This window comes from Phaethon lepturus, unplaced genomic scaffold (genome assembly GCF_000687285.1).
Source record: "Phaethon lepturus isolate BGI_N335 unplaced genomic scaffold, ASM68728v1 scaffold25158, whole genome shotgun sequence".
NCBI lineage: Eukaryota > Metazoa > Chordata > Aves > Phaethontiformes > Phaethontidae > Phaethon > Phaethon lepturus.
In genome coordinates, this window is record NW_010557637.1 from 24,022 (window position 1) to 49,304 (window position 25,283).

Here is a 25,283-nt window from a genome sequence, read left to right on the forward strand (position 1 = left end):
CATCTTGTGCTGTCCAGATGTCCTCCTATATTATCCAGAAATAAGTTGCTTAAAGACTTACTGAGACAAAGGTGCTATCTTTGTGTTTGACAACCTGTACTGTACAGAACCTTTCTTCAGTTAACTTCCCTAATCATTCATTAATCTACTTAACATAACGTGAAGCTATTTAACATAACAGAAAGTTTTTAAAGTTTGCATCTGGCATGTTTGATCCAAAGTTGCTAATATTTCAGATCACATTCCAGGTTTGTCATTCCACTATTAACCTCCTAATGGCACAGATAATGACTTTAGGTGCACAACGTCCGCAGGGGCTCGGCAGGCATGATATTCTAATTTTGATATCCTAATGTCCCAATTTCAGTCCAGCGTGCTCTGGAGGTAGCATCTGAAATGACGCCAAAGCTGGAGAAATCTGTCGATGAAATGAGAGGCAGAAAGGCAAGCAGCTCCTTTAAAGGTTATACAATACATCAGCCTCAAATAAAGATATCACCTAAACTGGGTAGTCTCAGCTAGGAGATTAGCTCTGCACATCTAGGGCTTTCCAGTTTCCCTCCTGTTTTGCTGAATACCATTTAAAATGTGGTCAGGCTCTTCTTTCAAGCAAGTTTGCTTGCTCAATGTGTAGAAGCTGCAGAAGAGCTAAAAGAGGTGCAAAGACATTCCCTTGCCTCATGGTATTTCCAATTATTTCAACTCTGGGATATTAAATTAGATTAGAATATTATCTCAAAACTCTCTATACATTTATATTCTACAATATTCCCTTCTGATTTAGGGCTAAGAAAGGACAGTGATCTGCCAGGTTGTTGTGTTTAGGAGGTCATAAATTACTGAAAAGTGCCTTTTGGAATGAGGGAATGCTCTCAGACACATAGTACATTTTTACACAGCTTCCATGGGAAAAAAAAAGGTCTAAAATAAAATAAAGCTATTTTATTTTAATAACTTATTTTGCAACCCTGTTATTAACATCACACAGAAATGCTTCTAAGCAATTTACAATTATATTTGAGCACAGTGATTTTGGAAAAGTTCATCCTCTGTTGCACCCTGCCTAAGAATCACATAGCCTTGACACGGAAAAATCCCAGGATTAGCTTGGCTCCTTGAGATCTGCAAGTTTTTTCCCTGTGGATGGACGTTCATTACTGCTCTGTCCAGTGTAGCTTTAAATAAGCCAAGTTGATGGAGCTTCTGCCATCTCAATAAGTGGTTATTTCACTAAGATATATCACTTCTTGATACTCAGCCAAGTTTCTTACCCATCATTTCACAGTCCCATTACTCCTACTTATATTCCCATTTATTATTGTAAATAATTTCTCTTTCAATTATTGTAATGATTATGTCACCCTATTACACATCAGTTAAGCAACTTCTCTGTCTGCCTATCCAAAAAATGTTAGCACTTTAGCAAACGATTTTAAAGCGCTGTATCTAAGGAGTGGGGAACGCATTCCCCTTTGGTACGTGGTGGGAAGTCGTGTTTGAAATGAGCTGTGCTTTACGTATTGTGAATGGAAGAATTATACAAAAAGCTTGTAGGCTCAAGTGAGACACCACATGAGTGTCCCTCAAGAACAAAAATGTATCAGAAAGAGACCGATCTGCAGATTGCAAACAGCGAAGCAAGAGAAGAGAAAAAGCCAAGAGAAAATTATCCTAGGGACTATGAAGCAATTAGGCTGAGAAGATGAGTGGAGCATCAGCTCTTGGGCATCAGGAGCTACGTTGACCATAAATGACCTGTAGACACAGGCTCAGGTTAGAACATTACACCGGAAAGAAAAAAAAAACCATCCAAAATTAGCCAAAGAGAACTGAAGGAAATAGCAGCCTTTATCCATCTCTGTATGGCTACAAAGATGGCAGCAAACAAAGCTTAATACCAAAAATACCAAACCTGCTTCTGAGATCAACAGCAGAACATCCATCAAACCATATAACCCAAGGAAATCCATTTTTTACACCACAAAGCCTGCAGGTCAGCTTACCAGGAGACAGCGGGCTCCAAGATCAAAACATCGTAGGCAGAGCTGCTGGGAATGGGTGGTGATCAGTTGTCTCTTTGGCAGCATTCCCACCCACTCAGGTCCTGGGGATGGCTCACTGAAGGGCTGTCACATGAAAAGCAAGGGAAAGGCTGAAGATGGGGAACATCATCGCCAACAGCAAAACAGTAGGAGTGTTTTCTATGCAGATAGACATGCACGTAAACATACTCCTGCCTTTCACAGAATTGCTTACCTTTTCATATTTTCCCGTTAGCAATAGTGAAGAGAAGGAAAAATGCGCAATGGAGAAAAGCAAGGATGAAAGCAGACATGAAAATAGAAATTGCAACCTTTTTGATTTCCAAAATTTAACTGAAAAGCAAAGCTCATAAAAATTTAACTTAATTTTAAAACATTGATTCTAATAATTTGTTTAGCAGAATTGTTGGAAAATTGAAAAATGGCATGGAAAACAAAAGACTGGAAGACATTTTGGTAGTAAAAGTTTCCTACTGAAATGCTCACTTCCAATGTATAGGTTGATTTGTAAGATTTCACAATAATACTTAATTTTGTAACTTCTATAGCAATATTTTCAATGATTTTTAATCTGACATACTAAGTTCACTTTACATCTGAGGTAGTTAGCTATTCATTAGAAAACTGAAAAACCTGACTTCTGATGATAACACTCCCCTTTGGTATGCCTCTTGCTAATATGTTTCTGTAGAAATATTTATCTTGTAATCTTTTCATTCTTTTGACCAAAGGAAGTGACTGAAAATCAAAGCAGAATGTGTCATATTGTACAGTGTAAGCACAATCAATTTGTGTATATTGGAGCATAGATGTGAAATAGCGTTAATTATACTAGCTAAAATCCAGAGAGACCACTTCCTTTTATAGCAAAGTACCTTCTAAATTAAACAAATGTGAAAGCCTGGTAAAGCAAAAGTATAGCCCTCATTACTAGTTATGGCACATTATAAATATAAAAGCTTTTCATGCCATAAATTGTAGATTCTTAAATATAAAGTACTAGCTTAAAACTAAATATGCAGAAAATCCTTTCAAGGCAAAATATAAAAAGGAAAATATTTCTTGATTGGTGAGCTATATATAATATTCATATTATTTTGCATTTTAACTTAAAAAAAAAAGTTTTTTGAGTTTTCTCAAACTTGTATGATAATCCATCCATTGATATTATCCCGGTGGAACGGCATCATTTCCTGCAGAATGACAAAACCCCTCGGCTTCCACCGCTTCATGCCTGTAGTGGGTTTTGATGGCATTCATCACAGTAGCCCACAGCTAAGTCCTGGACATAAGCAGCCCTCCCAGAGGTGCAGTTCTTTTTGATGGTCTGTAGAAGTTTATATGTCCTCAAGCATCCGGCAACTGCTGAACATAACCCAGCAGCTTCGTTCCCTGAGAACAACACAGTCAGCCCAGTGATGAGCGCTCTGAAACTAGAGGTCATCCTCCAGCATCACCCAGAACTTCCGAGGGTCACAATTAGAACAAAATGTTGGAGTGGTCAAACATTGGAACGGGCTGCCCAGGGAAGTGGTGGAGTCACCATCACTGGAAGTGTTGAAAAAACCTGCAGACATGGCACTTCGGGACATGGTTTTGTGGGCATGGTGGTGTTGGGTTGACGGTTGGACTTGATGATCTTAAAGGTCTTTCTCAACTTTAATGATTCTATAAATAGTTCTAGGGACCTAGGAGCAAGGAAGCCTGGAGGAACAGGTCAACAAATCAAATTATTTGGTGGCAAAACTGTGTGGAAAATCTTTAGGAGCAGCCACAATAATAACGGAATGAATAAGAAGTGTAGCTTAGTGGATAGTAAGTGTATTGTGTTAGTTAATCTAATGCTACTAGTAGCAATTGTTTGCATATATTTATATTCCCTTCCATCCCTCTCTTAAGCCAACAGAAATGATTCATATAACATCCCCTGTCATAATCGAAGACTTAGGAGCATTTTATAATTCCTGGATTAAGCACACAATTTGAGCCATGACTTCATGTTGGGACGAGAACCTGATGCACTCCTTGAAAAACAACCCAAACACATGGATGGGGAGGAAGGGAACCACTTTCCACCCAGTACATCTCCTGCCTCAGACCATTAGGGCAGCAGGATGGGGAAGTGAAGGGCGATTTAGAGGCAAGCAGTGGTGCCTAGTGCACAAAGGATACGCGGAGCTCCCTCATGCAAGAGCTCCAGTAACCCTACGTCATGCTTTTAGCACCACAAGCAATTTCTCAAATATCGTCCAAAGAATCATTACATCAATTACAGTTGTGTAAACATCACAAAAGTTTACCTGACTAGATTCAGTTATCCATACAGGTAATTCAAAGGCAGCTGAAAGCTTCAATTTAGACGTTGTAGATTGGTTATGTGCTATGCAATCTATGCCATGACTTAATTGAAGAACTCTAAGTGACTTCGAGGACAGTTGGATTGGGTCCACTGTCAATGTTTATGAAGCAGTAAATAGCTCCTATAACTGCAACGGTATTTACATGCATATGCTAATAGAGTCTTATTTACCAGACACAGCTGATTAGTCCGGGTGCAGCCATTCTGATGCATTATTTTCCATCAAGCTCTATAAACATCTTTCCTTCTAAGCTCCCCCTGTTGAAGGAACTGTGGAAGGTGATTCTCAAAAAATATCCTGTCTCCTCTGTCTCTCCTGTGAAGATGTCCAAATGGAGCTAGTACTTGATGTTAAAAGACATTATCTATTTTTTATGTTGTCCTTAGTTCTAATCAATCTCAGCAACAGCATCTGCACAGGGTACTTAGGATCTATGTACCTGATTAGAAAATAAGATGAGACAGAGCCATTCAAAATCTTATCGTTTCATGGCCAACTTCAATACATTTTTCAAGATGAAAGATAAAGTCAAATGTGTTTTCTAGCAGAGAAAAGCAGTTGGAGTTTAAATTCTTATTGTGTTTTAAGCTCCATAGCTTTCTATGGTTTTCATTCTGAAAAGAAATAAAGTGCAGACATATACATGCTAAAAAACCTTGGTTCTTTAGCCATTTGTTCCTCTGTATGGGAAACATTAACAGACTGAAAAAATATTGCTGTTTGTATGACAGTACTTAAAAAAAATCCTGTTATTTAGTTTAATTTTTTTGTACATTTCTTTTTACATTTTCTTTTTTATTGTAGAAAAGAATAACGCTTATTATTACAAGCTTATAGCTTAGTTTTCATTGTATTCCCTAAAAATCGTGTTTAAAACTAAATGCAGTGCCTTAAAAGGACATAGAATAAGCCATCGTTTTTAAAGACGGCAGCTGTTGGTTTGTGAGGGGAAAACTCCAGTATCATATATAAAGTATACAGCTACTGTTTTCTTTGCTTTTATACATCACGTTAGGATAAAATAAAGAATAAGACAAGCTTATGGATTGAGAAAACAGAGAAGAAGTAGTAGAGGAAGCTCCTTTTGCAGGTTCCTGCTGTAGAAACCCAAGGGGCTGCAGCCGGGAGGAGTTTTACCTGGCTCGTGCAGAGGGGAAACAGCTGCCGAGTTATTCAAGTTATTCAAGTTATTCAAGTTATTCAGGTTATTCAGGTTATTCAGGTTATTCAGGTTATTCAAGGTATTCTACTCGTGGCCTCACTCAGATGGAGCAAGGACTTGTTGCACAGAGAAGAATGAAAGTCCCAAATTGTCCAACACGTTGCAGCGTGCCGGCTGCCGATCCCTTTAGAGCGGAAGTTGTACTTCCCGAGAAGTTGTTGAGAGGGGAACGGCTTTTCAGTAGAATTCCAGTTTTTCGCAGGAAGCACTCGCCCCGGCACAGTCAGCCTTGTAAAAGTTAGTGATTAGTCACAGAAGAGGTTATCTGAGCGCTGATGTTGCTTTGAAGAATATCACGCTGTACAGCATCCTGCCACAACGCAGACGTACTTACTGAGGCCCGGAGGCAGGGACTTTTTTCTCCATTTGCTTTTTACCAAATGTTTACCCTTTTCATCCACACTCGTTGCCATAGCAGCAGCTGGGAGACGGCTTCCCCGCTGCTCACGTCAGCTCTCACGCGCTTCCAGCTAATAACGGCGATGGCGTTCCCTTGCTTTCGGTGCCGGGGCGACGCTTCCCTGCGCGTTGATCTTTCCCTCCCTTACGGCCAGCCACGACGCCGCTGCGCGAGGACCGACAAGCCGCCGCCGCAGGTGGACGCTCTGGGTCTCTGAATCCTCTTTGTTGTTTGTTGCTGTTTAGGCGCTACGATAACTATAAAATCGGCACCTTCCTTTTGTGCCGGAGCGTGTCGCGGGCCTTTGAAGTGCACGTTCGGCAGTGGGATTGCGGAGGCCGCCGCTCCGCCGCCGCCTGCAATTGCGGCGTAGCCGCGCGGGAAGGCGGTGACACCGTGGTGCTGGACGCCTGCAATGGCCGTTTTCGGGAGAGCAGACCCCAGCTAGCCGTCAAAAGCACTGAGGCATCACCACACATCAAAATCCTAAAGTCCTACGGAGGGAGGAAAATAACAGTATGTGGACATTTGAGTACTCTTGTTGTTGTTGTTCTTTAAAAATGTGAGTTTAATATTTCTGAATTATTAATGAGGTTGCTACAAAAAATATCTATGTGAAGCGCCCGCAGCAGAATGTACCGGAAAACGAGATGCTGGGAAGAAGCTGGTTAAAGGGTTAGTTTAACAAGCTGTAAAACAAAACAAAACAAATATCTCTAGAAGTTTTTCAGAGACGTACTGGAGTGCCGCTGCTGTTCCTTACTCTCCGCAGAACGGCAATCCGCTCTCAGTTTGTTTATCCTAGGCGCTACCCAACCGCATCACATAAAGTAAATTACAATGTAAATATTCAAGGAAGGATCACAGGTAGCAGAATAATGTAGTTGTAGAGTGGAACAGTAAGGCAATATGTGTCAGATCCAGATAGCCCCCAAAAGCCATGAAAATGGGCTGCAAACGTGCAACATTTAATATAATTTAAAGTCTTCACCTAAAAATTATGTGGCCACAACGTACTTTGCGTGAGTATCACTTAACCACACTAATCCAGTGAAATCACCGGAAGAATAAGAGCAGGATGCACCTGGGGCTTTGGTGAGGAGAAGAGACACAAGTTACGGCCAAGAAGATAATTTTATCCTAGAGTCGTATCATCAAGATTTATTGCCAGGAAATGTTTCGGGTGAAGATAAGTCCACAATAGAGCCGGGATGATGCAGGGAGTGCCTGTGCCTGGCTCTCGTCATGATCTTGCTTGGAATAGCTCTTGGTAAGGTAATAATTGAAAGTCTGTTAATTATAGAATAGAGAAAAAACAGGAAGCAAGCTGTCATTTCATTTTGCAACTGAATGCGATATAAATACTGTTTTATTACCAGAATAATCTTAACAAGGAAACCCTGTTCTCATTTACACCTCATGTAAATCTCAGTGGAACAAATCAGAACACCCCTGGGACATATATACGAATGCTGCCCTGATCTGAACGGGAACCTAGGAATTGTGCAGCAACGAATACGGTCCCTGGCTATGTGCACGCTGCATCCCAAGGTGCTCAGCACTTGCCCGACGCCAACCTCGCAGAGCGCGGGAGCTGCCTGCCCCGCGACTCCCACGCCATTCAACGATGACGCTTGGAATGGGGTTAAGTCACTCTCTTTTCAGTGTAAGGTAGCACCTTCCAGCAGCCAGTAACTAGACATGTCTGCACACTGAGGTCCCAAAAAAGCTTCTTCACAGTCTCAGTCAGCAGCACCAAATCCAGGTGGGTTACAGAAAACCTGGAGAGTTATTAGGTCCTCAGTGGCAGATGGAGAAGAAAGGGTTACAGCACTCAGAATTCCTGAAATAAATCCACACCTGGAAATATTAATCCAGACAGCACAGAGGAACGAAGCAGCTCATGCAGTCCTGACTGCAAGGATTTTATACACAGCCTTGTATGAAATGCTCCTCCCTGTAGTAAAGCATGTAATTAGAGGACACATATTTATGTGAAGAATCAAATCAAATCCTACCCAGCACTGTGTCAACTGCAGTTCTGCTGCTCTACCTGTTAAAGCACTATGAAAAACTTAACTCATCAGGCCATTTGAGCTTTTTTTAGTCTTTTTTTTTTTAAAACTTACCTCGGGAAGCAAGACATATAGCCAAGGTGGAGGTTCGGCCAAGGTGGAGCTTCAGTCAAGACCTTCTGATGTATTCAAAGAATAGGTTTTATATGATGACTTCCATTATTCACCAAGGCCAATGATCTTTTTAAAAAGGGTGCTTTAAATGCTTTGATCAAAACATGGGGGGCCTGAGCTCATAGAATCATAGAATAGTTTGGGGTGGAAGGGACCTTTAAAAGCCAGCTAGTCCAACCCCCCTGCAATGAGCAGGGACATTTGCAACTAGTGTCCCCGTCTGTTACCGCAGTCAGTGCCACGTCGCTGCCCCGCTCAGCTGGACGAGGATATCGCTCACGGAAAGCCTCCTCAGAAAGTATTCTCATCCCTCAAATGATGACTGGGAAGCTAAAATGGGCAAGATTATTATTTAGTGCAGCCAAAGTGTAAAGTCTGGATTCCAGCAGAGAAACACAAGTATAAGCTAGTTGCCTCCTCACAGATATAAATAGATTTGGTGGGGAGGAACTTATAAGGGACCAAAAAATCCCTACTGAAAGAAAGAAAAGCAATGGACATTATTTGGCTGAATAAATTATACTTAGGCAGAGGTGACTTCAAAAAAGGAAATTAATTACTTTGAAATTATTGTAATGAGATTTTTCCAACTATTTAATGTACTTTTTAAGATTAACTGAAAACATTTAATTTTTGATAAAAAAAAAAAAGAGGTTACTTACCAGGATAGAGTGCTCCTGCTCCCACTCCTGGCATAGACCAGTTTCAAAATAATTTTCTTTTTACCTGTAAATATAAAGGAAACAAAAAAAAAAAATACATTTCAGTTTAACAGATTTTTTTTTATTATTATTATTTGGTTGGGAAGCCAATCTGAAAAATCCATTATCCACACAGTTACTCCCTTGTCTTAACCTCAAGATTTTTTTTTCTTTTAAAGGTCAGTGTAAGCCTACCACAGGTTCTTTAATGAGGAAATTGCTTTATCCACTTTAAAACACCATCATTTTCTGGGTAATCTGGCCTTGGAAAATGAAACGATTTTTCAGAGGGAAGAAAGCTGTTTTTCAGAGTTGGAAGTTTAGCTAAAAGAAATTATTTCCCAGGCAAAGACACAAGGGTGGCTTTATTGTCATGGATGTTGCTTCAAAAATTAGCTGGTAACTTACCAGTGGGAAAACTTCAATAGACGTAATTATTCATTTAAAAAGAAAGTACTTGTGAAGTTTTATATTTATGTAATGCTATCAGATATGAGTACGTTAGAATCTGAAAGCAAGCTAAATAATAGCACAAATAAATATTTGTGGTATATCTAAGTGATCTTAAATTACCTCCACCATTACCAACGTCCTACTTTGATATTTTCATTTATAGAAACGGTCTTTTTTATTGCATAAAAAGCTTGGCAACAGCTTCAATTCATTGCTTTTTTCTTCAGATCCTGTTCCCTTCGGGAGCATTTGTTCGAGCCGACATGAGCGAGTGGGGAATGGGTCTGACGGTGAGGACGCCGGGCAGCGACTTCAACAGCACCAGCGGTTTGTGTGGCCTCTTTGACGGGATCGGGCACAACGACCTGAGCAACGTGCCTGAGGAAGACTTCATAGAGGAGTGGAGGTACAAAGCGGGAGAGGATCCCAGCCTGGGAGATGCTCTGTAGCACTGCATCAAGGGGTGTTGATAGGTTTATTTCATTACCCGCTCCCCTCATGACTTGGCAGAGGTCTGCTTAATCGAGCAAGGGAAGCCTGGAGACCCATCACCATCCGAATGCACAGGGCTTAATTTTCAGCCAGCATGATACACATAAGCAGTTACTGAGAGAGAAGCGTCATATTCACAAGTGATGTCATGCTAACAGCAGTGTTAAGATCCCACTCAGCTGTTAAAAAAAATGCTGTTCTCACCCACACTAGAAAATGTAGATAACTGACAATAGGGATTAATTAAGGGTTTGGTATTTCCCTTGTTCTTTTATTCCTGAACACTAATTACAATATGTGAGTATAGATTAAATGTTACACTTTGACAAAGTGTGGTAATATAGGTACCATGCTAAAACTTAATATCTACTCTACTAATGATGACAGTGAGCTCTAAAAACTGCACTTTCTGAGACAGATGGTCCAGAACCAAAGCCAGGAATCTGGCACGGACATAAACCTGTCCCTCTCCCTCTCTCTTTCCCTTTCCCTGTCCCTATCCCTATCCCTATGCCACATTTTTAATTCCTGTTGCTGAACAATAAATGCGCCGAACAGGGGTTCTCAAAACCAAAATGGGTTTAGTTGACTGTGTAGGTTTGTTTGTGAAGTATGTTTTGCAAATAAGGAAAAATCAGGTGAACTGCCTTAACACACCACTTAATCTGTACATGGGGACACAGTGCAATCCTATAGGAACAATAAATTTTAGACCTATTACATTTCAGAAAATAAACAAACACCTCTACCATGTTCTAGTTATATTCAATGGGCCTCAACTATGGCTATTTAATGGTACTTTTGATCTGTTGTTATAAATTGCATTATTTAGAAGTCAACAGCCATCTTTAACTTCTTAGTAATGTGATAATCAGTCAGAGCTTCCTTCTGGGAAGGCAAATGGAGAAATACTTTGGTGCAAGAACAACGAACGGCTGACTACCCAAAAAGGGGCTAACAAGATCCTTAGGAGGACTTGTTCAAAGCCAGTTGAAAGATCAGAAGCCGAAGCACAATATATAGGAATCTTCCTATAAAACAGTGAGGAGTTTTCTAGGGCTTGGCACATATGGTGGAGATACTTCAGGAAAGGGAGGAGAAGCACCTATTAAGTGAGAAGGGCAAGAGGGGTGATGAGTTTCACCTTGCAGCACTCCCAAGGATGGCTTGTCAAGGACCCTTCACAACCTGGTTAAAAAAGCAACTAAGCCCATGGAAAGGCTAAGGCCACCTCCAGCGGAGACTGGATCGGTCCCTGTGCCACCCACAGAGAAATGGCGCAGTAAAAAACAAAACCTGGGAGGTGTTTTTCCTGCTGCTGTTTTTAATTTCACTTTAAATAACACAGAAAGCGTGTTAGGTTTTCTGCAGCACCTGAAGCTAGCCTGAGTGCTCACCATCTGGCAGCAGCAGCTGCAGGGCTCTGAAAGGCACAGACCTGTTTTAAACATCAGCTTTCCAATGCAACTTTTAAACAATGAAACAAGATCAGAGCCTCCTAACCCTTAAGTAGCAGCCAAAGAAGAGCTGAATTTTAAAACATGTATTTTAAGTAGGTAAAATAAATTTTTCAAACCGCTTTTCAAATTTTTTGAGAAACCAGCAGCAATGCTATTAATTTCAGACTCTCTCTCTGTAATTGCATCCAACTCAGTTTGAAAAACTTGTCCTCAGTTCTTCCTTGATTATAATGGGCAGGCAGCTAAGGGGAATGACAGTCTAGTCATGTTATGCGGGTGACAGAAGGCACATCCTAGCTCCCTGAGTGCTGCCGGTACGTGCATGCCTGTGAGGAAGGATGGGGTTTGAAGTGGCTCCATCCTTTCCACACCATACACCCCTGTCCTGTTGACCAGAGATGACCAAAGGAAAGTATTTGGTTTCACATAGGAATAACAAAGCAATTTGTTTCAATAAATTTCCAAGGCAAGAAATTCTCATTTTGCTTAATTTTTCATTTGTGTTTTAAGTTTCTGTCCTGACTCTGGACCAGTTTATGTGATTTCTATTTGTTTATTAAATATGCAGTATTTACCTAGAGCTTCTAGTTTTTGTCATGTTCCCTCAAAGAAAGAGCTAGTTCTGCCACCTTAATTTAGGTTTACAGTTAGTTCATGACAGAAGTCTGAGCAGGCAATAGCACCAGGCAGAGCCGGGGAGACCACACGTGCCGGATGCCCACTCAAATTCCAAAGCTGCGTTGTCCGAAGGACTGTAAGTTGTTTCAGCACTCCCTCAATCAGCAAATATCCATTACTGCCCTAGCCTGCAGGGAAGCACAGAATAGCTGGAGCAGTCCTGTGGGCACGAAAGCTGTCCTGTCACATCATATTGTATTCTGCTGCGCCCGCTCGTTGGGAAAAATGGCTTCATAAATGTCCGGGCTCATGTTTCAGAAGGAGAAATTGGGTCATTTTGCTTGTGTCGCTGTAATGTTTTATTTAAAAGCTACTATTGTATCAATGATCAAAATAATAATATCATATATGCCATTTCCAAAATATATTGGAAAATCTGGATAAAGGCAATTACTCTTCCTACAACAGTATCTAGTGTCTGGCTCCAAAATGTTGGCAACTGCTTTCTATCACTTTCCTGAAACCTCTGCATTCTGGTTGCAAGACACAAATTAATGCCAAAATAATTTAAATTTTTGGTGATATTTCAAATTTGTCTGGAAATAAAGTGCTGCCAACCATTGGGACAAGAAGCATATCTTTTTCTATGAAGCTCCAGGATTCCTCTTGTGCTGCACAATAAGATCAATAAGAGATCTTGTGCTCATGATATTTCTGAAGAAACTTTAATCATGGCTGTTTATTCAAACCGAACTCTACAGGTTCATGCATCATTAAAGCTGGACTAAATTAAAATGGGGAAAAAAAATCACCTTGCCTTAGGTGATAGCCTAGCCCTATGATCAATACAAAACTGCTTTTTGTCAAAAGAAAAGCTCAAAGAAAGCTCCATCAGAAGACAAGAATGAAATGAAGTCTGCATAAAAAAAAATTAAAGCAAAAAAAAATGTAAAAGAAAAACCATAGTGATCCAAGTCTTAGAGGAAACACCTGGTAAAGAGAGCACAGGCAAATAGATAAAGCTGATTTTCACAATAAAGCATTTGAAACAAATACGTCTTTTTTGCCATTCTCCGAGCCGTATCTGAGTCGCACCAGGGACAAATCCAAGGCCTTATTTCATGTGTAATATGCAAAGGGGAACCTGCACCTTAAAGAAAGTTCTGCAAAGAGAAGTCAAGCAGTTAGGCAACGCTCCAGCAAAGCACTTAAGCATCTGTTACTAAAATGTCCCAATGTAGTGCTAAAAAATGCGCAGGACAACTCAAGAAGGGCAGTGCAAAAGTGACTAAAGAAAACAGAGATTAAACTTAAGCATTTTCTGAAGTACTTCGGTAGATTGGGAATTTATACATTCCCCAGCCTTAGGGAAAGAAAGTTTTCTTGGTATTGTAGAATAATTTGTTGAAAGTTTCCTCCCTCTAATCTCTCTCTATTTTTAAATCAGAATACCTCCAGGGAAGAGTTTATTTGACAAGGCTCCAGCACCTTCTGAGGGGAAGCAAAGGAAGAATTACTGCAGATGTCAGAAGGAGAGCACTAAGTCCGTGCCCATGGTAAACACACTGAGTGCCTTCCAGACTCCTCTCCCTCAACCTTCTGGTTGCCATTATGATCATGTGGATTACACCTCAGCGATCCCCTATCTAGATGTTACGTCAGAGTTTGTCACTCACTCAGAAATAGAGGCTACTTTACGCAAAGATAAGAAACTATTGACCAAGTCTTTTGATCAAAGATACCTGCCTAAATCAGTCCAAAGGCGAGGTAGCCGCGAGGACCAATTAAAACCCCTCAAACACAATGTGTCCATGAAAAACAACGGTTCCATTAACTCCGCGAAACCAACAGAAGACCTAAGGAGAGCCAAAAGGCAAAAAGAATATTATGAATATTTACCCTTTCACCCGTCGCATAGCCCGAGCCAGAGAGACTCGGAGAGCATTGCGTATTTTTTCCCAGAGGATTACTTTGAAGGGATTCGGACAAAACTTCCACTGGCATGGCCCAGTCCCAATGGCCTAACTGCCACCAAAGCTCGGGACATTTGCCACCAAATTCTTGCAAATTCCTCCATCGGCTTAGTGTGTAAAGGTCTCCTTGGAAAACAGATGGATAAGGCAATTGATATATGCCTTTTAGATCTGCAGCTCAAAGATGACGTGGCTTGGGTGAGGGCACTGATAGCCCTTTTGGAAAATGAATGTGAAAGAAGAGTGCTAAAACACAGAAACAGCATGTTTCATGTTGGAAACCAGCCATCTGCTACCCAGGAGGAAATCCTCACCATCCTCCGATGTCCTGCTTTCTGTAACGGCAATGGACAATGCACGGAACTGGGCTGCCAGTGCTTTGAAGACTACAGCTCCTATGATTGTAGCATTGCCAAAAGTAAGTAAAAAATTCTGTTTGTTCCTACCCTACCCATCTTTCCATGGTATTAGAGTTATTAGGGAGAACATCTGCACAGAGTTGTTTGCTCTTCAAACAGTGCTACCAGTAAGATATTTGATGAATTAGTAATCAGGTTTTGACCTTGAAGAGCCGATCAAAATATCTGGTTGGCTGATCCTTCACTTTTTCGCCTCAGTAACTTTTTAAAAATGGATTTTACAAGCCCCTTAGCAAATTGGTTTTGCAGAAGTGATTTTCTTTACATCTGATCTATCATGGCATGCTGACAAGCAAGCTTCTGAAAAAAAAGAGGGTCTTGCTCACCTTGTGGTCAATATTCATGTTAACACTGTATAGATACTTCTTTTTTTTCTTTTTTTCCTGAACAACAGAGAATAAAATTTGAAAACTAATTTCAAGCCCTCCATTAGTAACAAAAAAAATAATTAAAAGTGACAGAACGAACAGGTAACATTGTGAAAGCCATAAAATAGCCACAGGACATATTCGAACCTGCAGATCTGATTCTGCAAATATTTCTGAATGACATTCACACAGGATGCTATCCCACTAGGTTCGTTTCTTCTTTACAGCTCAGTCCTTCAATGGATAAATCCAAGTCCAATGTGAGTACTGACAGTGCTTGAAAATTAAGCACATGCATAAATGTTAGCATTAATTTCAAAATGTAAGCCCTGCCTCAGCAAACCACATAAGCTTATGCTTGAAGTTACAAAAAGGTACTTAAGGCTTAGCCATAAAGTTGAGTTCTTGCAGCTTAAGAAGTAACAGTATTTCAGCTAAGCTAAGCTGAAATGACAAGGTACGTTCTTCTTAACCCATCCCAAGTGTAGGGGAAAGTCTTTTTCTACAATGCTTAGGCTAATGGACATTATTCTGTATTTAGGACAGGTAAAGCTCATATCTAGGGTCAGTCACCATGGCTTAGCTGAGACATCCGAATCTCCATCCAGCCCTGGGAGCTCAGTGGCGTATCTGGTACACCAACACATTTACTAGCTGGAATGGGATTATCCATGAGCTTCACAATAAACATGCCTTCGTGCACTGATTTGTCCTGACATTTGTTTTTTATTAATGGCAAGCTAAAATTTGCAGAATCATTTTCTAAATTTGGAGGAATTCATTCTCGTTCGCACAGAGAACAGTCACCACAGTGACTGAAAAGTGATTTGAGCAATTTTGCAGTAATTGTCCAATATACAATTCCATGTTTAACTTCATTTCTCTGTGATACGGTCAGGTTAGGGGGTTGCTTAGTACAGATTTTTAAATTCTATTGTATTTTGCTATGGTTGAAATCCCTGAGATTAGAGGAAAATAACTTCAATATGACCTTTCAAGTAAAAGCTAATGGCACCTTGTTTTCTTGCTGCAACATCAAATATAAGCAAGGGCAGAGCACAGAGCACGGCCTGAGATTGCACAGGAGGTGAGAAGTGGAAAACAAACATACATCAGCTGTGGCAAACACACCGTAAGCCGTTACTAGTCCCCGGTCTGACTGCTTTGTCCGTCTCTCACTGTCTTTGCTTCACTTTTCTCCAGTTGAGGAAAAGGTGATAGTTGGTCTTTGCTTCAAATCACTTCTCCTTTGAGAGTCTGGTTTATTAGAGTTCACAGTACATCGAATTAATCCCTCTGGTTTTCCAAAGGGTCACATTATCCCGGCCCCCCAGCAGACGCCTGCCCTCGCCAGCGCTACCCACCTGGAAGCCTGCTCCAGCGCGCCGGGGCTCCCGCGGGGTCTCCACCGAGCGAGGGCTGCTCCTCGGAGGCCGAGTGCTCCACGAGCATCCTCATGCTCAGCCTGGTCCCTGGGGCACACGAGCCTGGTGTTGACCCACAAAAGAGATCAGGGATTAAATTTCCCTTAATGCTTATACTGCTCCATTTGCTGGGGGTCAGTTTGTCAGTGTCATAACAAAATTAACATTGACAGCTTTAGCAGTTTTCCTAACACAAGGCAGAAAGCCCTTTTCCAAAATTCCCATGCAGTTTTCCCAACATTTCAAGGGCAATATTTGATTTTCAAAGTGAATGGCCCTTATTCTCTCTATCACACTGTATACAACCCACATTATCTTACCTGCAGCTAAGAACTTGTATTTTTTTTAACTAATACCAGTAAAATATTTTCTGTAGATGTAAATTTTAAGTACAAATATTTTTTACTTAAGAAAACCTACAGAACACATTAATAATAACTACTTGAGGAGAAGAATGCTTTCTAGTTAAGTAAAGGGAGCTCAGACAAGAAAGCATTAAATAAAACTGTAGTAGGAATTGACATTTTGAGCCACCGGTATTTACTTTTCTGTTGAGGAAAAGGTAGTGGCATAACTGTCTGATGTGCATGGTATGTCTTCCCAAGGGTGCATCTCCCCTGGGGAACATTTACCATGCATTATTCTTTTTCCACCATACTAGTGAGATTATATGCCACCCTCTTATCAACAGCTGTCCACCTCCAGAGGTGTAAGACAACAGTCACTCGTGGTATATTCCACACCAGGAACATACACTGGGAACTTATTTGTTTGTACAGAATAAAAATGAAAAAAAAAAAATCAAAATGTCACAACAAACTGTTATTAAGGCTAGTGGAATTAACTTTAATCACGAAAATCTCTGCAAAATCTAGATTTTTTTTTTTCTATTTGTAATCTACCTAGCAGTTTGTACAGGGTAAAAACCTGAACATGCAGCACAGTTCATGGGGACAGATCCTTCAGCCCAGGGAAACCTCTGAGCTGTTTTGTGCATGACAATTAGGGTCTTAAAGAGGAACTGTTGTTTCCCAAATATGTTTCTACGCAATCAAATTTAGCCATTGCTTAGCAATGTGTGTGTTCCACAACTTGAAGAAAATATTTATTAAAAATATTTTCATTAGAATGGAAAAAAGAAAAAGCAGTTGCTTACGCAAATATAACTTTCCAAAAAATTTGCGCACAGACTAATGAAAAAAATGCATTAACATTTTTGAGAGTTTGTTTGTTAAAGAAAGTATCCTCTTTAACAGAAAAATCTCGGGTTTGTTTGGCTGGACTAGGTTTGGTTTTTTGTGTTTTTCCCCCTAAAGGAAGACACTAAACTTAAAGAGGATCCATTCCCTGACCAAATTTACCTAAGACTTCACAATATTTACAAATGGGAACAAGAGTGATCAGGAGAGTTGCAAATACCTTCTGTAACAAATGCGAAACACTTATATAAATATACCTTTGAATCCATAAATTGCTTGACTCTTCCCAAAGCACGTTGCCAGAAGAGTCCTCAGCTTCTCCATGTGACGGGTGAGTGGGAGGCAGTATGAATTTTCCCTGATGTCAACTGGAACGGTTTGAACATCGCCATCGTATCGGTTCCTTTAAAGAGAAGGACTTCCTTTAATTTGGGGAACATAACATTGAAAATTAACTTCTCAGAATGTTCAGTGGATACCTGCCCTTGGAGAAGCATTTGAAATGGTATTATGTTCTTACAAGGAGGGTCAGTAATTTAATCCAGATAATTTCGTTTTAATTCTTGACGTCAGAGACAAAAGCATAATTGACAAAGAAGAAATTAAGAACAGGACATGTCTTCTAGTATTAGTTCCTCCTCCTTTCACAGATAATCTGGTACGAACTAACGCTAGACTGGTGAAACGCCAGTACGTGCTGGGAGGGCGATAGCTCGGACAGCCACACCAGAGCCCAGCAGTGAGCAGGACGTGGCCACTGGGTTAGTCCATCCCTTGTACCGCTGGTATGGAGATAATGGGATGGAGAAGCATTTGAAGTTCAAGCTGACTTTGAGCAAACCTGGGCAAAAAAGTATTCCAGAAAAATTAAAATAAACCCAACGTAACAATGGGAATGGTTAACTTGCAGAACCTTCTCCTCTGTCTTCGGCATAACTGCAGAGAAGTTAAGAGAAGACTTTGTAAAAGAAGTTGGTTTCAGCATTAACTATGGCGAGGGAAAAGTACTGCCACAGCCCAGAGTGAATAAATGTGAGGAACTGCAATAAGCTCCATGTACTGCAGGCTATTTATCAATTAATTTATGAGTGATCTAGAATATCCTTTTTCTATATACAAAAACACAGAAAACGTGCATTTATAAAATACCTGATCTTGGTAATGCAAGGTAAAGCAGATGTATACATCCAGCCAGAGGTCAGATCCCCTACAAGGAGAAATAAAGTCTTAGGTCGGGCATGCCAATCACTCTGACATTATACTGCTCGGAAAAGGTCAGCTAGCTAATTCGGTACAGACAAGCAAGATAAGTATTAGTGTGCGCTTCACCTTTAGCTGTTCTTGATTTTTTAGTTTTATTCACAAAAGTTTCAGAGTTATTTGCTTGTTTTTATATTTCATAGGCAGAAATGTTCTACATAGACAGCAGGTGACGTAACACCTATTTGCAGGGAAAAGTACTACAGCGTCACACAATAACGATGAGCTGCTTAAATGGCAGTTCAAAAGGCTGGAAGTCCTTGGAATCGAAGTCCTGTTGGCGTCACTAAAGCCAGGATTTCACACCAGAAAAGGCTGTTCGAGATGAAGAATTAAGATCAGTCTCAGAAACAAAGCTGCGTGTTCCAACGGGAAGAGCTGGAGCCTCCCAACAGGCAGCTCAGGCATCCTGACCCGGCTGGCAGCGCGCAGGCGGTCGGCACTGAGCGGGAACAGGCAGGATAAGCCTTTGGGCTTCTGTACTGATAAGCAGCGGTTCTGTAGGAAGGGAAGAAAAGGAGGAGAAATTAAGAACTGAATGAGGTTTCTGCAGGACATATAAAACTGCTGCCTCTTTCACAATCTTTTAGAAAGACAGAACCGACGAAACAGAAGAATGTATGTTGTTTTTGGAAATGTTAACTCTTAAATGCCATTGTTAGGAAAAAGTTATTTCTCAGGAGAAGTTACATGACTAATGAAGGAGAAGGCAACTCCTTTTGCTGGCCATCTATTTTCCCATTAGCTCCAAAACAAATCTCCGTCTAATTTTCTCAGGCTGGAATTACAGATGTGAATTAAAACTCCCCCAAGATCAAGGAGGCCATCAACATAATTCAAATATCTTTTCCAAGGTCACCCAATCTCAGCCACACTGCCAATACATCACAACGTGTTCTGCCACTGGTTTTGACCAGCACTCACACACAAAAAGACGGCCGTGTAGTATTTTTAGAGATCAGAATACAACCCCTAACATATTTGGAATAATTTTAAATGAAAACATGTAGACAGAGAGAAGATGTGAAATGTGGCTTGCAGACAGGCTTCCTCTGCTGTGCCTGACTCCAACAGGAGCAGTCCAGGTGGCCAGAGCTATAATTATCCTCACATGAAAACTGCAATTTGGAGTTGAAAGGCACCTCTGAAATTTGGCAATGCTCCAGAAGCTTAGACTTTCTTAATGTTGCTTAACATTTCATAAACCCCCCCCCCAACACCTGTATAAGGTGCTTAAAATGTCATTACCACCTGTAATTAAATGCAGAATCCAATTACCGCAGATAGCAAATCAGGTTGGTGCTTACCGTTTGTATATATTGACCATGTTGCTTCCCCAAAAAATCAGGACTAGTAAAGCACACATAGAAGGATGTAATATGCAGATTGTATGAAACTCTAAAGAGCAATTACAAGATAAAAGGTAATGAGGAATAATAAGGACAAATTAGTTTCAGTGAAGTAATGACACTTGAAGTTTAAATTTCTGTGTGGAAAGTTCTGGAAAAAAAAAGTAGCCAGCAAAGAAATCAAAGAGAGCAAAAATGACGGTGAGAAGGTGAGAAGTTAACGCTTCCCTAACACGCTTATGGGTATCCCATTTTCATATCAATAAATTTCAGCAGCGTTATTAAAAAGTTCTGTGAACCCAAGCGCATTCTCAGAGCTGGGAACCACAAGCACACAGGTCCCTCAGGCCCATCTGCAACAGCAGTTACACGAATTACTCTCCGCTATTTTTAGAATTATTATATAGACCTTTCTGTATTTATCATACTGCTCTGGGATGAGACTTGTTCATGTGCTCTAATTAAATAATATTCATAAAAGCACCAACTATTTAAAACAAATAAATTATACTGAGCAGAAGTATGGAGTCAGCCAGTACAGTTCCTCAGGTGGGGTCTTCCGAACGAAGATGTCTCTCCCCTACGGGAGAATAAGCTCAGAGCTTTAATCAGGCCAGTCACGCAAGTTGAGGATGAAATATGTATTATAGAACTCTCAAGGTTTATATAATTGTGCTTTATTTTTAAGCTTAATTCCTCTTTTCAAGGACAAAACATGAGGGAGACACTTAAAGAAAAGATTTAAATTGTTTCAAGACCCTCAGGTGAAAGGGGACAGAGCATTTCAGTTCTCTGCGTCAAACATCTGCTGTGGAGATTTTGTATGGGAACATATTGACTTTGAAATAATTATGTTTCTCCCACTTCTATCAATTCAGTGGTCTTTAAATTCCAGATCATGGTGCCATAATGATTATTTAAGGGCTGTTAGCCTGTCAAGTAAATGGATACCTTTTGGCACGTGGAATATGTGTTTTGCCAATGTGATACATCACAACAGCGCAGACGGAGCCATCAGGGTGTACTGGGTCAAGAGAAGATCTCCACGCGCACATTAGACGACACAAAGTGAAAAATGCATACTAGACTTCTCAAAGAGAAAACAGTTAATTTCTTAAATCACCGGGATATCTACAGCGAAACATACTGCTCGCCGTACGTAAAGGTGGTAGCCTCTGTCTCTGTGACCAGACCTTCGAGGGAGGATTACGTTTTATATCGCCATAAAAGGGCCTCAGAAATCGTGGAATTTCTGTCTGATCCTCTCCACAGGAACTGATCAGGTTTCAAAATTTTTTTGAATTTTGATGAGTAAACCTATTAAAAACACAACTAAGATTTTGGCTAACGTGACAAAACACTTTGTATGGTAGTGAGGATGCAATACACTTCAACAATTGTATCAAGTTTTCAAACTTCGATTTCGAAAGAAGAGTTAAACATGCTCGTGAGAACAGCAAACACCATACTTACTACTCTTAAACTTTCCTGGCCAAAACAGACTGCTATTACTATATATAAAAGAAATCATTAAAGGGCATTATTCTTCAAAAAACTTTTACTCTTTTCAAGTCATTGGGCTTAATTCTCCTCTTCATTATAATAATTCTAGTGGCTTTGGCAGATGTATTATTAGCAAAGTCACAGTTACTATTACTTTGATGAAGTTTGCATAGTCAAGAAAAAATCAGGCCTCTTTTTACAAATGTACCTTTCTTTTTCCTTTTTTCTCATATTACTTATTGCCTTTTCCGTTCCGTTTTTTAATCTAGCCAACCGAGGGACGTTTGAAAATTTCCTATGCCTCTGCTCCCCACGTTCCCTTGAATACGTACTTGTTCCCTTGACAGCTGATGGACAGTAAGTGAGGCAGTGTTGTTACATTATAGTTTAGAAGGCAACTAACTCAACTGTTTCCATCAAAAACACTTTTCTTCAGCAATAATTTCTGTAAAGCAGGGAACACTTCATTCAGATCTCTATACTCTCTACTGTTGCGACATAAAACACACTTTAATACGCTCCTTCCATTCCACTGCGATTGCATTCCTTACATAGAGCTTAAAGAAACTAAGAATATATTCTTATCTCCTTCAAGCTGACATTAAAGAAAAAGGAATTTTCACTAAGATGTCAATACTTTGTAAAAGAGGATCTGTATAGCTTGAAAATTAAAACCTTTATTTTGAGAGCTGTCATCTCCAGTTAATATCAAATTTTTCCTCAGCTTACTGGATGATCGTGGAAAATAGGCGAAGAATAAATATGGAAATACATATTAAGCAATGCAAAATAGTCTTGGTTTCAGGTTTTCAGCTTTTTCCTAGTTAAACCAATTTACAGTTTAATACTGAATGCAAGCTGGAAAATGTTTGTTTACAAAATACACTGTTCATTTCTTTCAGAAACCTACAGAGGAGTGGTCCTCATCTGAGTGAGTAAACTATGAATCCTGACAATAATAGCATCTTATATGAATAAAATCAATTAATTGAGTATCTGGGCCATAAAAATTATACTAGTATATTCTTTTCAGGCTAAAAACAAAGGTAGCATTACTAGTCATAATTATAAAAAGCATAATATGTAAATATCAAGGCTTTGAGATTACTCCTTGTGAAATCAAACATAAATTTTGAACATAGGACGTAACTACTTTTGAAAATATCACTATGGTGCTTCTAGAACAAATGAACACATCTATCCACAACCTTTTTGTAAGAAATACAAAATTTAAAAAAGAAACATAGTTAAAAATAAAATTAAAAAAAACATTAACTTAACCTACCATTGATGGACCCTGACACTGATGTAGTCTGGTTTATATTGATGGAAACAGATTTTTCCCAGCCACCTAAAGCATATTTGTGGGTAATTCTCAGGGACTGACAAGCTTCAGTCTGGTTTTTGAAGCTTTTATTTTCACAGCAATTTTAGTTTACTTTTTGATGGTGTGGATGCAATGAACACACATCTGAGAAGGCAAACATCAATACTAGCCTTAATCTAGTGGTTTAACTCCCAGTCCTTTCCATTCAAAGCACCGACCTGGCTGAGGGGAAAGAGGGCTATTAGCTTGATAGTTACAAAGTCAATAGAAACCGAATTTTAGAAGGATATAAAATCCTCATGATAAGGGACATGGAAGGTTGCATGCTCAGTGATCCATACTACTCCCTGCAAATCAGATCAGGGAGATTAGTCTTTTCTCCTGATTAGTTTATTTGCTTTAATGCAAAGCAGTGAAAGCAGTTCAGTGAAACATGTAGCTAAACAAAACCATTTTCTGAAGTATATAGAATTCAATTCTAGAAAAGTTTACCAAATTATAGGTCTGATTTAAACTGACCAAAGCCAGACACTCCAGATGCATGCCTATAAATTCTTTACATCATGCTGTGTGCAGGCACCGCGGGAAATTTCAGCCTTAAATCTTGTTAAATCCAAAACAAAATAAAAAGCCCTGAACAAACAACCTCCTTCCCCAAATACTTGCACACATGCACACATGATAAATAAATTCATGACACTTTATGAGCTATAGAATTAAAACCTGCAAAATGTTAGGAGGACTGATTTAAACTGACCAAAGCCAAAAATTCCAGGCAAACTTGTAACGCCTTTCTACCATGGTTTATGTTGTGTAAAGAGCCGACAATCTACCCGTACAGGACGTTAAACCAACTGTGGGTAAACACCCAAGTGTAATAACCAGATCTTATTCTAATTCAGTAACTGTAAAGGTGGGAAAATCACTAAAAACAACCAACTGGGTACTAGTGTGGACGTAAGGACCATGATGGCACCCAGGAGCACCCTCGTGCCCAAATCCCTTTGAGTGGCATCACTCAGTCATGCGTGGGGAGCCGCAAGGTGCTGCTGGGGCTGCTGCCCCAAAGTGCCTTCGGGGGACGGAAACCGAGACCTGCGCTGGTAAGCCAGCCAGCGCCATGAATGCGCAACCGGATCTTGCGTTTTACCACCTCTCAAGGCCATCCAGAAAAGAGGCAATATTCTCTAGTTAACAGTGCGGTCCCTTTCTATTGCTAAAGTGAATTGCTAGCAAGGCTTTTAAAAATAGAAGGATGAAAAAGACATAAAATGTCATAGTGAGATTCGTAAAGCAAAAATAATCTAATATATTGTTGCAGCACATGGATGCTTTCAGTGTGAAATCGAGCCAGTCCATTTCTCACATGCAGCGGGTACTTGCAAAATGCCTTCCCCATACTCTCCCAGGGCTCACTTCTGCAATCCATCCTGGGTACCAGAGACCCTCAGAGCAGAAAAACAGACTCTCTCCATGTCAGCTTTAGCTATGATTATAGGTCTATAGTCTGGTACTATGACAAACTCTGGCTTTTTGGGAACTGGTTTTAGAGCAGGAAAAAAACACAGTCTTCATCTAGAAGCCAGGGAGGTCAGTGATGTGCAAAAATCCTGGTAAACAGCATACAGCTGCTAAAACTTTTTCTTAGGGGGGATTTTCAAATGAGCTTTGGGTTATGGACACCATGAGTTCCAGAATAAAGCATTTAGTACTTGTTTATATGATTACTGTTGTAACGTAACTACGTGCAAAGGAAAGAAATAGAGTATCTGCGCATTTGTTTGAATGCAGGCAGATGCAGACTTGCTGTACCCCAGCTGTGAGATAACTAAGCACCATGCTCTGATCTAGAACCCTCACAGCTGCACTAGACGGCTGTCCACAACCATGCCAGCAACATCTGGCACAGCAGCTTCCTCAACCAGCTATATGATCTCCAGGGTAGGGCAACCGGACAATATGGAAAATTTCTTCTGCACTGCAGCAAAGCTGTGACCAGACCCAGCACTTATGATCTGGTTCTTGATTTGCTTTTCATTGCTTAGGTTGCTTATTTATCACCCTGATCCAGACAAGCAGGGCAGTCCATTTCCTTCTCTTTATTTGATCAATATTGCTGGTTTGAATTTCAGGTCTGCTGCTGCAGACCCAAGTTGCATGTGTCGCTTTCAAACACTGGAGGAGAATGTTTATTTGTGCTAGGATATTTTTCTGATCAAAAGCGGAAACCCAACATGAACCATATCTATCCGTCACTAATACTTAATAAGTGCAGTCTTGCAGGATTCTTGATTTTGTGTCAACTGTCTCCATTTTACCACTACATCTGTGCATACTTATTATTTACATAATACACTACAACAAGTATCTATAAAACCAATTGTGTATTTATGCAGGGTTTTTTAAGTCTGTTATGTAGCCTGTGCTCCTTGTCAGGTTTGACTCATGTAAATGCTTACAGAAAGAAACCTCACTGTCAGCACTGCCAGCAGCTCTGAATTTAGTATTCTTTCCTGCAAATTCC

The 25,283-nt window shown here is 40.2% G+C and overlaps 1 protein-coding gene across 1 annotated transcript in view; it reads left to right on the forward strand.

Moving 5' to 3' along the window:
- The window catches only part of LOC104625237 (von Willebrand factor D and EGF domain-containing protein-like), a gene marked incomplete at both ends in the record, with an annotated part of 90,937 nt that overhangs the window by 22,752 nt on the left and 42,902 nt on the right, over window positions 1–25,283 (forward strand). Inside the window, 3 exons of the mRNA XM_010292813.1 lie at window positions 6,270–6,540; window positions 9,595–9,773; window positions 13,385–14,328. Of these exons, the coding sequence (XP_010291115.1) occupies window positions 6,270–6,540; window positions 9,595–9,773; window positions 13,385–14,328 (1,394 nt within the window). The remainder of the gene's footprint in view (window positions 1–6,269; window positions 6,541–9,594; window positions 9,774–13,384; window positions 14,329–25,283) is intronic.